The 15,636-nt window shown below is 38.2% G+C and overlaps 1 protein-coding gene across 2 annotated transcripts in view; it reads right to left on the reverse strand.

Moving 5' to 3' along the window:
• ATP13A4 (ATPase 13A4) overlaps window positions 1-15,636 on the reverse strand; it is a 254,995-nt gene that overhangs the window by 97,346 nt on the left and 142,013 nt on the right. The window contains exon 1 of one of the 2 annotated variants that reach the window (XM_059687406.1): window positions 10,543-10,844. The exons of the other annotated variant lie outside the window; for it this stretch is intronic. Within the exon in view, the coding sequence (XP_059543389.1) occupies window positions 10,543-10,605 (63 nt within the window). The 5' untranslated portion in view covers window positions 10,606-10,844. Of the gene's footprint in view, window positions 1-10,542; window positions 10,845-15,636 lie in introns of those variants that run through there. 2 annotated transcript variants of the gene reach the window in all.

Genomic DNA, 15,636 nt, shown 5'->3' on the forward strand with positions numbered 1-15,636 from the left:
AGTATTAATTTACTAGAGGAAGATGATAAAATAATGACAGAATATGATCCACACTTATTCAAATTCATTCAAATTCAGCTTTGTTTAATGATAACAGGATTGAAAAGAATTGAAAGTATTAACTCTACTACTTTCTGAACCAGTAGGATGATATAAATTAAGAGATTATTTGTGACATGAAAGACTTTCAAAAGACAGCTTAAAGGTATTCACTCAAAGAGTAACTTGATGAAATAGTTCTACTTTTAGTAATAGGTTAGTTAATATTTGTTTATAAATTGAATAAAGACTTAAGATGCAATTTTAGGGGAAAACAAGTAGCCCAAAATAATATATTTGTTTGTTTAAAGCCAATTTATAGTTTCCATCTTCTACAATGAAGATTCACAGTACTGTATAGTTTTTTAAATTTTATTTCTAAAACTAGATTTTTCAGACAATAAAATGGTGGGAACCAGGGGATTGATGGGTGGGGAATAAGAGTGATGGTGTCTAAAGGTACAAATCTATAATGAGTACAACAATAGCCATAGAGATTTAATGAACATAGACAATAATATTGTACTATAAGTATGTAATGTGATAAATATTACATCAGCAACCATACTACAGTATATAAGTATACTAGAGGCCCGGTGCACAAATCCCTCGGCCTGGCCTGTGGGATTGCGTCAAAACGAAACCAGTTCTCCGACATCCCCTGAGGGGTCCCGGATTGCAAGAGGGTGCAGGCCAGGCCGAGGGACCCCACCGGTGCACAATCGGGGCTGGGGAGGGATGTGGGAGGTGGCCAGCCAGGGAGGTTATGGCGGGAGGGCTCCAGGGTGTGTCTGGCCGGTCTTGCTCAGTCCTGATTGGCCAGACCCCAGCAGCCAGCTAGCCTACTGTTTGGAGCATCTGCCCCCTGGTGATCAGTGCACGTCATAGTGAGCAGTTGAGCGGCCTTAGCACATCATTAACGTGTTACACTTTGATTGGTTGAACAGACGACTGGACGACTGGACACTTAGCATATTAGGCTTTTATTATATAGGATTAAAGAAACATGCTACCTTAAATTTATACAATATTACCTGTCAAATTTTTCCAATAAAGCAGCCTAGATTTTTAGTGTATTTGGAAGAGCCTGAGGGATGCTGATTATGAATGACATTGTTGCTATACTATGATTTTAGGTTCTGCTATTATTTGTGTGTGTATTTTTCTATGACTCTGAACTCCTATGTCCAGATCATAGAGCTGTAATGTCAAGGAAGTAAGTTTTCACTGAGTTTCTGAAGCACTTTCAAATAATAGGATCTTCTGAATTTTATACCAGTTTAGATTATGTTATAATAAATCTCTTGGCTGTATTCTTTGGAAAAGTTTTCATCTTCAATATGGTTATTTTCATTAAGCTTTTCTAATAACTCTGTGGTAGATGAAGATTTTAATAACAAGCGTTGAAAGCAATCCTTAAACATAGTGGAGAGGTCACAGGCTTAAGAAACAAAAATGTACACTTAAGTCACCTGCCTGCTAGTTATCAGTTATGTGAACTTGGGTAAATCCTTTCACCTCTAGGGAATCCCAATTTACTCCTATACAAAAAAAAAAAAGTAGAAATATGTGCCTTACAGGGTACTTATGCTCAAATGAGATAATGTCTCCTCAAGTGCTCTGCAAAGTAATTACAATTTTGAGTTCCTTTCCACTGTTCCTCAGCACTATCACCCACCTGAGGAAATATCTTCATTAAATTTAGTGATGCAGCCACTGTATTTTGAGATTATTCACACTAAGGTTTAAATGTTACTTAGAAGCATATGTTCAATCTGCTTTTAAGCATATTTTCAGTTGGTCTCCTTTCTCCCTAAACTTCCTTCTGATTCTATAAACCTGTTTTGGTTTTATTTGTGAATTTACTTATTTATAGTTTTATGAGTTTTATCAAATAAAATGTATGTGCCAGTTCACATATTATGTCATAAAGAATTGGAAGTATTAATAACTGTACCAGTAGGAAGATATAAATTAAGAGATTATTTGTGGACATGAAAAACTTTCAAAAGACAGCTTAAAGGTTTCACTTATTTTACTAAGTGATATAGAGGGGTTTATTGCCAAAGCCCCCAAGTGTGTGCAAAATAGATGTAGAAGAGTTAAAAATTTTAGTCCAGCTTATAGTAAAAATGACATTTGTAAATGACTTTTCCCCTTTCTGTTTATGTACCCACATCAATGACATTGGTAATCACAATTCTGATTCCTTTCCATTCTTTTTTATACAACAACTTTTTATTTTAAAAAAGGAACTCATAATGCTGGCAAGGCTGCAATGAAACCACTACAGCTACATACTGCTAATAAGCTTATAAATTAGAATAATTATTTAGGAAAAGCAAGGTGACAAGAATTATATCAAATTGTATCAAGAATTATAAGGATGTTTCTATTCCTTGAACCTGTGATTCCATACCCTAAGAAAACACACCCTAAAAAGTACACCTTAAGAAAATATGCATGAAGTAGAAATTTGTGTATATAAAGATGTTTGGTGCAGAATTATCTGTAACAACAAAAGTTATTGAAAGAACAAAATGATAACTAATGATGCAGTAAGATGTGAAACATCAAAACAATGGACTTTTGAGGAGCCATTAAAAACAAAATGCATAAAGTCAAGGTAAACACATGGGACATTCTGTGATATAATGTTAAGTGAAGAAAATAACAAAGAACAGGTTGAATAGATGGAAAACAAAGAACAATATTATGAACTTTAACTCAATTATATCAGTAATTACATTAAATGTAAATGACTTTAATTGTATGATTGAAAGCAAAGATTGTCAGGCTAAAATAATAAAAGAAGAACCACTATGTGCTGTTTACAAGAGACATATTTTAAATATAAAGAAGCAGAAATGAATTATTTAAAAGAAGCAGATAGTGTAAAAGGAGGAAAAAAGGGGAAATGTGCCATGCAAAGACTATCAAAAGAAAATTGGTACAGCTATATTCATATCAGATAAAATTGACTTTAGGGAAAGAAATATTATGGGAAAAGGGACATTTCATAAGCTAAATGATCAACAGGAAGACAATAATCCTAAATTTTTGTGCACCTATAAACATAATTTCCAAATTTATAAAGTAAAATTGATATGAATTAAATCCATTCTCATCATTTCTCAATAACTGATAAGACAAGTAGACAAAAAGAAAACAAAATCAGTAAGACTACCGGAAGTTTGAACAACCTCATTAACTAAATTGTCCTAGTTAACAAATACAGAAAATCACAGCCCCAAACTGCATGATTCAAATTATTTTCAAGTACACATATGTATTTACCTAAATTGACTGCATTATGTAATGATGGAATTATAATTAAATTAGAAATTAACAGAATGATAACTTTAAAATTTTCAAATGTTTGGAAACGAAGAAACGTATTTCTGAACACAAGTGAGTCAAATAAAAAATTACAACAAACATTAGGAAGTAGTTTGAACTGAATGAAAATAAAAATTGACAATAGGGCCCCAAACTTCAAACATCTAAAAATACATTAACAGAAGAGAGATAAATAAATGTTGTGTTTACATACAATGGAACACTACAAAACAATAAAAAAGAATTAACTTCTGACAAACACAACATTTCAGATATTATATTTAGTAAATGAAGTATCATAAAGCAATGCACAATTCTACTTAGATCAGTTCAAATTTAGCAAAACTGATGAAAGTTATTAAGATAAATGAACTTTTTTTTAACGTTTTTATTGATTTCAGAGAAGAAGGAAGATGGAGAGATAGAAACATCAATGATGAAAGAGAATCATTGGGTGCCTCCTGCACACCCCCCATCAGGGGTGGAGCCCTCAACCCAGGTATGTGCCCTGACCAGGAATCCAACCATGACCTCCTGGTTCATGGGCCCATGCTCAACCACTGAGCCACATTGGCCAGGCTATTTTTATAAATTTATATAAATACACCCACTGTATTGATATATTAAAATGTTTTAGAAAAGTGGAATAAATTTGTTTATTAGACACTGTTCCAAGCAGGTAGAAGATATTTTAACTATTTTAATAATATTAGATTGAGAAAGAAAAAACGGCAGCATAATATTAGAAATGAATAAAGAAAGTGAGAGGCAGAGAAGTGACTTCTATGGGAAGTGGGGGGTTTGGTGACCTGGGGAGACTGTAGATGCTTCCTGGTGTGGATGATTGGGAAGAACTGACTTCCCTTAAAGCAGAGGTAAAATCACTGAGATGAGGAAGAGGTTTCTGATAATGACTCTGCTTATGGCTGAACACCTCAATCAAAATGTCAGATTTCTTTCCGTCTGTTAAAAAATTAAGCATGTAAAAGTAAGTAAATAAATAAGAACTTGTAAATGTCAGCATAATATTCAGATATGTATAGCTCATTGAGCAAAGTGAACAGAAGCAATGTTTTTGCTTCTGTAATAAACTGACCTCATAATCCTTGGTAAAATTTCTTTCTAGACCATTTCTCAGGCTTCCCAAAAGTTATAGTGCTGGATATGGGACTTGAGGTTTTGTCTAAAAGAATCACTATTTTATCTGCCATTCTTTTAACCAAATACTCTTAAAGGACTGGCCATGTTTGTGTGTTTCCACTTTGACTAGTTAATCTCAAGTATAAGTTAATTGTTCTAAATGATTAGTCTTCTGATGTAGTAAGAGTCCCTGAGATTTGTCCTAAATATTTATACACTCCTAGTAAAATCCACTAAGAAATGCAGAGTAGAGGAGGAAGCCAGGAGCAATATTTATACCATAACAGAGGAAGGTAAGTAGAATCCAGAAGTCTTGTAAATGTAAGGATACTGGGGACAGAGGATCAAAATCTCAAACACATTATTTACATGGTTTCTTGTAGTAAAGTGAGTTTTGTCACCTATGACCTATGTGACCTCCGGATTTAACTTCTCTAAGTCTCCGCTTCCATTTCTGTACTTAGGGAATTTTAATAACATACACTTGGAAGAACAGTGGTGAGGATTAAATGAGGGACAGGTGTTGAGCATAAAGCAAGCTCTCAGTCAATGTCAGCATGTGGTTTAATAATAGGTCGGTCAAAGGAGGAAAATGGTGGCTGTGAAATATAGAGTCAAGGTTGGTAATGGAAACAGGCTGTGTTCCAGAAAAACCCAGATCTGCCGCCACCTATGAGTTGAGTTGAATAGTACACAGGTGTGCCTTTCTTCAAGGAGACTTGAACTGTATTCTCTCTAAGAAGTGATGTTCGCCTATTTTTTGTTTCCCACTAGAACTCTGTATTCCAGATCCCAGGAGAGGTACCACAGTCCTAATGACCTTTTCTAAGCCCAGAGTGCGGAAGAAGCAGAGGCATTAGGAGCAACAATAAAATACACACATGACTTTTGACAAATTAGAGCCCTGTGGCAGCCTATCAGCAGAGCCTCTGTTCTTTGCACCCCAACCCCATTGCCTTTTAGAAGTCAGCACTTCTGTTTCTTGCTCCATCACTTACTAATTAATGTGACCTCAATAAATGATTTAAATTCCCTAAACTTTAGATTTCTCCTGTGAGAAATGTGGTTGATTGTAAAATGCAACAGAAGTAGTCTGGTATAGCAGTTAAAAGCTGGGCATATGGCATGAAAAAAACAAGTTCAAATATTCTACCGTGTAGCCACAAAAACGACCTTGGGCAATCCACTTTACTCCTCCTGATGACTCAATTTCCTCCTCCATAAATGAAAATAACAACAACTATCTCCTAGGATTGTTGTGAGAAACTAACAAGATAATATATGCAGTTCAGTTCCTGAAACACTTTGAGCACATAGTATGTGTTGAGTTAATATTAGCTTGAGTAATATACAGTTCAACAAAATTTCAAACCATTGTGAATTGATTTGACCACAGGCAATGTTCAGAACTCAATGTTATTTGCCAAAACCATAAGTTGTATTTCTAAAAGTGGTTGATCCTTAAATGGCTTAAATGGAATTTTTGCTTTTACCACAGAGCACAAATTGTCCAAGTTGAAGTCTAATACAGGCCAAAAAGAAAACTACTCAACTTTGTAATATGTGAAACTGAGAAATGAGTTTAAGATAAATACTAAATTGATTCAAAGAATAATTAGATGTCATAACCATATACATATGCATGTGTGTGTGTGCATGCACACACACACATGCATACACACATATGTACACCACATATACACAAGCCAGCACAATCTTTCTTCACTTGTACAGGAGGAAAACAGTGTAGTAGAACACCCCCTGATGTTATGTAATGTGATCTTATATATGTTACTTAACTGAGCCTCAATTTCCTTAGTCATAAAGTGGATATTTAAGGTATTAGGTCATAGGGATTAAATGGAAAGAAGAATTATGAGGTGCTGCTTCATCTAAACATGGTTTCTTTCCAAAATTCTCTGTTGGGGATCCTCTTAGTCATATGGAACCATCCCCTTGGTCACCATCTGTCCTTACTCCTGGATTTTCATTGCATCAGGAGCAGTAGAATCTATGCACGACTGGTCTTGTGAACAGTCCTATTTAGTTTTTGTAAATCCTTTAGTCCTTATGTTCACTATTTGTGCGTTTATCCATTAAAAATATTTGTTGTGTACCCACCATGCACAGGCACAGTAGTAGTAGTATCCTTGGAATGGGTATTCTGGATGATAGCTCATAACACTTTTACTTACCCAAAGATTCTCATAGCAGCACAAGATTATAATTGAATTTACTCAACCAAGACATAAATAACTCTCAGTATTACCATTACCTTCTGTGAATGGCAAGGTCAGTTTTTTGCTAAGACATGTTGGGCTTTTCCATGGGTGAGAAGTTCCAATAACCTTAGAATAAGTTACCTTTTTCTACATAGGCCACAAATTTCAGTCCATTGAATCAGAGCCAAGGAAAGATAATATTTCTATGTCCTTTCATGAGACTAGAATTAATCATGTTTTAGCTTCTTTCTTTTTAAAAACAACCATAACAGCACCAAGTTTCTATTCATTATTCACAATCTACCCTTTGTTTTCTTTATCTGGACATGCCAAATTGTGTTCCTTTATGTGTTAGATAGGAGGGCATTCTTAAAGCTCTCTTATCTCTAACTCTGCCATGTTTCAAGTTTCTTTTCTTTAATGCAGTGGTTCTCAACCTTCTGGCCCTTTAAATACAGTTCCTCATGTTGTGACCCAACCATAAAATTATTTTCGTTGCTATTTCATAACTGTAATGTTGCTACTGTTATGAATCATAATGTAAATATTTGATATGCAGGATGGTCTTAGGCAACCCCTGTGAAAGGGTCCTTCGACCGCCAAAGGGGTCGCAACCCACAGGTTGAGAACCGCTGATTTAATGCAAAGATAATACTGTCTGTATCAATGGACCCTGTTAGTGTGGACATTGTTCCTCACCCTCTATTACTGCTTGGGCTTGGCCACATGTAGTAATTTGTGATGGTTATCACTAATTACTAAGCATTGTTAATTATAGTTTTCTATACTTTGTCCTGCATTCATGCCATGGAGTGCCCTTTGGTGGGATAAAATGTCTTGAATCACTTTCACTTTTGTCTATATTTGATAATAAGAACTAACTTCTCTAGCATGGTGACTCTTGTGAGTTCCTGGACCCAATTCCCACTATGTATGTTTGTGTGGTGAGGGCAAGGCCTTCCCACACAACACAAAACAATTTTCAAACACCAGCTGGGCATCCTATAATTCAGCTCAGTTCTGACACTATCTACCTGAAGATAGCATCAGATTCCACAGGTTGAGGGATCAGTACTACAATACTGCCTCTCCCCAAGTCCAGGCACCAGTTGCAAGTCCAGGTAGCAACCTATACTTCTAACCAACTGGCTACACATTGGAGGTTCCCAGAACCCACTCCTTGACTTTGATTAACTTGCTAGAGTAGCTCATTGAACTCAGAGAAATATTTTACATACTAGAACACTGGTTTATTATAAAAGGATATAACTCAGGAAGAGATGGATAGGCCAAGGATTGGAAAGGGCACTGAGCTGCCCTCTCCTCATGGCTAACTCCCAGCACCTCCACATATTCATCAACCAGAAAGCTCTCCCAGCCCAGGCCTTTTACGTTTTGGTGGAGGCTTCATTAACTAGGCATGATTGACATTGGCCATTGGCAACTGATTCAACTTCCATTCCCTTTCTCCTCCAACTCTGGAAGCTAGTGCAATGGTTTACATCTATGCTGAACTCAGCAAAGTGATTCCAGGCTGCACTTGAATAATCTCACAGGCCCTCCCCACTCAAATAAGTTCTTTATGGGTGTTTGATTGAATGAATTTATTATTTTCCCAAACAGTGTGTAGTTTTTCACCTCAGATCCTCTCACATGATCACAAGTGATTGGACTTGAGATGATTAACACAAATAGAAATCAGAGTGGGCCATGGGGAAACCTTTGGGAAAGTTAAAACAAGTGAGGAGAGGTTGTAAAAGCCATGACTGATAGCCCTCAGAGGCTGGGAGTAGACCATGCCCAGGCTTAGTTTGGCCTACCGATTATCAAAAAAGAAAAAAAAAGAATTTGTTTCCAAAATTTATAATAAGGCTATTTCATGCAATCATATCGATTTCTGGCTTCCCTTTCAAACTCTGAAGAGCTGACAGCACCGGGGATGTTGACTTGCAGGACAGCAGTGCCTGGAGCTAGGTGGCAGCTTCCCCTTAGCCTATGCACCTGGGTGACCCCTGTTCCCACCAAGGCTACCTAACTCACCCAGGGTTCTGATCCACCTTAGTAGGACTGGCACCTGTGCTCTGTACCCAAGCTCACAAGTAAGATTTATGAAGAAAAAATCCACAGCCACTTCCTGCTGACAAATGCCCTGACAACAAGACATCAGCGTAGTGAGATTTCTGATAGAATTTTTTAGTGGGTGTTTCTAGAAGTGTTTGATCACCAACAAAAGAGTAAACTATGATGCTGGGCCTATTACTTATTGCTTTGATACCTGTGCTGCCTCTGTGATTAAAAGAATTAAAATACTAGGCTATGAATTTTACAAATAGGTCACCTCATTAGAGAAAAATAAAGAGCAACCAAAGGCTCTTATGAACACTTATCTGCATGTTGAAAAAAAATCAGCACTGGCACAGAGCTGTTTGGAGTGAACACAGGTGAGTAGATTTTTACTCTGTGAATTCCTTGTCTGAAGATTTCAAAGTGCCACTCCATTGTCTAAATCAATGACAAACCCATGGAGCCACATTGGTTATTTACATTTCCTAGCAGCCACAGGAACAAAACAAAACCACAACAGCACGTGAAATTAATTTTCATAATATATATTATCTAACCCAGCAAATCCAAAAATTATCATTTCAATGTGTAACCAATTTAAAAATTATTGAGTTAGTTTATAAGTTGTTTTTGTTTTTTACCAAGTCTTTAAACTCCTGTGTGTATTTTACATTACAGTCAGTGTCTTTCATTTCAAACTAGCTACTTTGCTAGTGCTCAAAACCCACATGTGGCCAGGGTAGCTGTACTGAACAATGCATGTGATTAAATCACTTTTTTTCCTTAGACTAACAAACAAGGGTAGATGGATGGATTTCCCACAGAGTTCATAGGGAACTAGGAGACCTTCTGATACATGAACTCTATCTTCTGGGTTCCTTTCTGCCTCCCAGGCACCTTCTCTGCCAAATTCCCCTCTTTCTTTGTCTCCTTTCCCATGACCTAACTGGAGACACTATTGCAGCACAAACATATGGGGTGTAAAGGCAGAAGGAGTGAGCTGGATACCCAGCCTCTCCCTTGCAGGTTTTGACCTTGCAAGTTATTCAACCTCCCTGGTCTCAGATTTCTTTTCCATGAAATAGGATTAATTTCTTCACTGAATTCTGCAGATCAAATAAAATAATAAAGGTAACCCATCAGCACCAAATAGACATGGAGTTTCCAAGCTTTCAATGATTATTTTTCAAAATTTATATATTTTTGGTGGAAAAGGCAACGGGGGAAAAAGAATTGCAGAAGTAAGAACTTTTTTAAGATATGGGCTAAATCCCATTCCACACTCTATTCCTTCTTCAGTACTTGATGGTTAAAACCCTTCTAGGCAACTAGCATGACTTCCATCTAATGCACAGGGAACATAAGTTATACATACATACAAACACACAAGAATAATAAAAAAATAGTTTCAGTTTTTGCCTGAGTTTGTCCAATTGCACTAAGACCCAGAAGATGAGGAGGGAACACCTCATGTGGGAGTGCACCTGATTACTCTGCAAAATGTCTGAAGCAGAGGCTTCACGCTGTCCAATGCCTATTAGCATGGCAAGAGTGCCCTCATCTAGAAGACCCACTTTCTCAGCCCATTAGGCTCCCTCACTAAAATACTGCCCTGGACCTCAAGGAGCCTTACCAGATTAAAACCTCTCCAGGTTCTAAAGCCAGCACTACTTCAACAGCCCCTGCCCACAGCTCAGTTACTTTGAGGAACCTGTAATAAAAAAAAGGGAAGACTCACCAGTTCATTCTCCTCTCCTTGGTTAAGCAAAGCCCGATGGTCCTTCTGACTTTTCTCCTCCATCTAAACTGGATCTCCTGGCTAATTCCCTGGGGAAATGGGAAACCTTCAGAGGCTTATGTGAACTCTGGAACAGTCACTACAGTTGTTCTCAGGTGCTTAATATCCCTTAGCACATACCTCACCTATTACCTTAACAAGGAAAGGAAAAAAAAAAAATACTCTCCTCAACCATAGGATTAACCTGTTAATCTCTTTGCTTGTTGTGGAGTTTTTTTTCTTCCTAGCACTTACTTGCTGAGCTAGATGTGAGTGCCTCCAGACTTAGGCTGCTGAACTAGATAGGTAATTTCCTGGGCTGTCCATAAATGTCTCAGCCAATGAGTGGGAATGAACACATTGCTAAAAACCTGAGACAACAGGATTTGAGTAAATAAATAAATATACCATGGATTTTGAAAAAAGGAATGGGCATATTGGGGGTGACAATGAGAACTGAAGGAAGAGAGGTTGGCTCATACCTGGGGATGTAGAAATCATTATGGAATCAGAAAACTCTGAATTATCATCCCTGCTCTATTGATGGACCTGGACAACTAAGGTCTGAATTTTAAGTTTCTTTGTAAAATGTCTAAAATACTTATAGAGTTGATATGATTTTTAAGATATTTATTAAAGGCCAATTATAGGTTCCTTCATACTCAATAAGTGATAGGTCATCATCATTACCAGAATCATAACACTAATAAAAAAGAGAAGAGACAAGCTTTTAAATAGTAAACTATAATAATAATTTTATTTCTTTCATTTTCCTTTTTTAGTTTACAAAATTTTTCAATAAGTGAAGCATATGTAGAGAGGAAGAGCTAAGAGGGCTGAATATTGGGGGTGTCATCTAAATTCCCACAATTGTATAATCACTATTATATTGGATATTTTGAATTGGATAAATTCATTAAAAATTAGATATATTTTGATCTATTCAAGGCTTAGTTAATTTGTTCATGATAAACACTTTTGTCATTCTATTGCCTTTTTATTGGATCCAGGCTACTTGACAAAATCATTGTCACTTTGGCCATGGAGGAAAATTTACAAAGAATGAAGACTAGTAGAGGATGATAGTCTTTCCATTGTCTGAGATAGTCCTTGGTTGTGAACCCGTGCCCACCTTGAAGTTCAGCAGAGTTCAATATACTTTCTGGCCCAGAAGAAAGTAGCTGATGAAAATAAACAAATAATTACAGCTTCTCATGCCAAAGAGGCTGAGATACCCACTCTAAAGAATAATATGCCATCACAAATGTTGCATTTTTAAGGAACACCAATCTAGAGTTGAATTCCAATTTGGAGAAAAGAGTCATGGATTTTAGTAAAACCTAATGGAAGACTTTAGGGCCAGTCATCATTCTCTTCTTACTGGTCATCTATTCACCCATATTTTTGCTAAAAGAACGCCTACTTTGTCAGGGCAGAATGACTTCAGACAAAAGCACCAAGGATGAATCATGATTTGCTTAAAGTGGGCGTGTGACCCAGTTCTCAACAATAAAATCAAAGGAAAAAGGGTGGAGGCTGGAATTGATGAGTGCTGGAGGCTAAGAACAGTAGTTAGCATAATAAATGCTAGAAGTTCGTCAGAGGGCTGATGGACATCTTCAGCAGGGCTGAAGATTTGCATATTATTACCTACTGCCAAACAGCTGAGAGCAATTCCCCTAACCCAGTGGTTGGCAACCCAGGGCTCTCAAGCCACATGCAGCTCTTTGGCCCCTTGAGTGTGGCTCTTCCACAAAATACCACATTCAGGTGTGCACGTACAGTGCTATTGAAACTTTGTGGCCCATGCGCAGAAGTCAGTTTTTGGCCTGGACGAGTCTATTTTGAAGAAGTGGCGCTAGAAGAAGTGGGGGTACGTTCGCTGAGGTCGACCCCTCAGATTGAGGACGTTTTTAGCAAAGGCCAGCCTAGGAGTACCCTAATTAATTTAATAACAATGTACCTACCTATATAGTTTACATTTAAAAAATTTGGCTCTCAAAAGAAATTTCAGTCGTTGTACTGTTGATATTTGGCTCTGTTGACTAATGAGTTTGCCGACCACTGCCCTAACCCGATAATCCTTTATTGTTTACCAAACCTTACCTTTGATATGTATATCTGCTTGGCTAAAGGGAAAATGTGTTAATAAAAAGTCGTGGGTCTGGAGATTCAGGGAGCCATCCCTCTACATCAGTGGTTCTCAACCTTCCTAATGCCGCGACCCTTTAATACAGTTCCTCATGTTGTGGTGACCCCCAACCATAAAATTATTTTCGTTGCTACTTCATAACTGTAATTTTGCTACTGTTATGAATTGTAAGTATCTGATATGCAGGATGTATTTTCATTGTTACAAATTTAACATAATTAAAGCATAGTGAGTAATCACAAAAACAATATGTAATTATGTATGTGTTTTCTGATGGTCTTAGACGACCCCTGTGAAAGGGTCTTTCAACCCCCAAAGGGGTCGCGACCCACAGGTTGAGAACCATTGCTCTAGAGGGTGAAGCCTCTGCCTGGTTTCCCCAAATGCCTTCCAAATTTATTTTTCTTGTCTAGTCTCTATTCATTTATGCATAGCCCTTCTCCAGATTCCTGAACCCTAGCTGCGGAAAGACTGTGGCAGGTAAGAGAACTTTTTTTCCATCCTTTATACTCTTCCTTTCTTTAAAAGTGATGTGTGAGGAGGCAATGCTTAGAGCATGGCAGCTTTCTTTAGATTATAAAGAGAATGAAAATTGCCACTTTAATGATGATGGACAAAGGAATAAAAGAGCTCAGATTCTGATATCACTCAGCCATGGAACTAAGCCTGTGACTCCCTAGCTCCACACACCTTGTTAAAAATATAACTAAATGTTTTTAATAAAGCTACTGTTGTCTGAAACTCCGTTCAACTTTTTTTTTAAATATATTTTATTGATTTTTTACAGAGAGGAAGGGAGAGAGATAGAGAGCTAGAAACATCGATGAGAGAGAAACATCGATCAGCTGCCTCCTGCACATCTCCTACTGGGGATATGCCCGCAACCCAGGTACATGCCCTTGACCGGAATCGAACCCGGGACCTTTCAGTCCGCAGGCTGACACTCTATCCACTGAGCCAAACCGGTCTCGGCACCGTTCAACTTTTACTTAGCAATTATACGGTCCAGACATTATGTTAGGCTCTTGGGATCAGTGGGAAAAGGGCAGTAACTATCCTGAAGGAGTTTACAGTAATTTGGGAGAGAGACAAGTAAATAGTCTCTTAAATGGGAAAGACATTGAACTCAGAATTAATGGGAACAGCTCCCTGAAAGAAGTGATATCTGTGCTGACCTCTCAAAGATGAGCATAAGTTAACCAGGTGAAGGAATAGAAGACAGTGGCAGATGGTGGGCACACTCTAGGCCTGAGAACAGAAGAATGTGTGATAAGGTTTAAGAGAGGTGATAAAGTATGGGGGTATTTGAGGTATAAAGAGAAATCAAAGTAAGAGTTTAGAATAGAGGGGAAAAGGGGAGAGTATTGAGCCATGACATTGGAATATAAACAGAAATGTGCCCAGCCATAAAAAGCTTAAAAACCAAGTCAAAGTAGTTTATCAATTCTTTTGGTGAATAAATATATATATATATATGCTTTGTATGTGGCAAAAGGACTCTTTCTACTAGCCAAGACCTGAGACTGAAACCATTGTAATTAGCTAGTTATTAATAATATGAAAGGAGTAAAGGGAAGACCAGACACTATAAGCATGGTCATCTGGGCACCTTCACCAGGAAGCTGCAATTTCACACTCCCCAGGGAAACACTGGCCCATTCCCTACAGATTACTGGGGAAAGAAACTGGACAAAGGGGAAGATGGGCACATGCACAGTGAGTTGGGGTGACATAGTGAAGGTGCTTGCTGCCAGTCAAACCTGGGAACAGAGATCCTTGGCTAGGGGGGGCAGGGCCACTATAAACCTGCAAAAACTTCGGGATACAAAATCTCACAGACAAAGTGAGAGCAAACAGGTCAGGGGTCCAGTGGAAAACAAAGGCAGGTAGAATGTAGGCTGAAGCAGACATGGCAGTTTGAGCAAGCCTAATCACAGAAACCAACCAAGCAGGAATAACAAAATGCTTTTGGACTCAAAGTGGGAGGCATGTGAAACCAAGAGAGGGCCTGCAACAATAAGGTGAACTGGCGCATAGGAACACAGAAAGTTCAGGTCTGTTGCTGGGCAAGACCAATTGAGGGAATCAATCAGGTGACGGCATGGATAGATATAGAGCAGACTTGTAGCAAATATATACCCCAAGACTACAAGGCTTTGGGGGCCTCCCTGTGTGGGAAGTCTGAATCTGCTTCTAATAAATTTTCCCCACTTTTGTTTAAATCTTCTGGTTCATGGAGCTCACTCTTCAGTGCCGAGAGACAAGATGGGGTGGGAGGTAGGGGGGAACCTTGGCTCATGGTTCTGGTTAGCAAAAGGAATTCTCTCTCCTGGCTCTTGGATCTCTTGGCACTCTTGGCTCTCTGGTTCCTCTGGTTTTGCTCCTGCCCGTGTTCCCTCCATAGCCATGTGACCCTGTAGACCCCACACACAATGGATTGATGAACTGCAGTGGGGAACACAAACTAACCTAACCTGATGCTGGATTAGACTGTGCAAACATGGAACAGAAATTCTGGGCAACAGCTTTAATCATAGGTCTTCTGAAGCTACAGCTACATTTCTTCTATGATGGGACAAAGGGAAATGGGACTTTGGAAACTCAGGGCTTGATTCCATAGAAATAAAGCTTTCTACAATACTTCATTCTCCTGTGCTGTTCTCAGTGACGAGTAAAGGGATGAATCAGATTGGATCCTATTCCTTGGGGGACTCACAGTCTGGTGAAAAGGCAAAACCATGCAGGTGTGACTGCTATACAAGTTGGAAAGAGGAAGGCTTGAATGATTGCAGACTAAGGAGGAGCATACCGGAGAGGCCCTAATATCATGTGACAGGGTTTGGAGTGGAGTATGGTATCTGACTGAGTGACCTTGTGAGCTCTCTGAAACAACCACAGGTTAG

This window comes from Myotis daubentonii, chromosome 3 (assembly GCF_963259705.1).
Source record: "Myotis daubentonii chromosome 3, mMyoDau2.1, whole genome shotgun sequence".
Classification (NCBI taxonomy): domain Eukaryota; kingdom Metazoa; phylum Chordata; class Mammalia; order Chiroptera; family Vespertilionidae; genus Myotis; species Myotis daubentonii.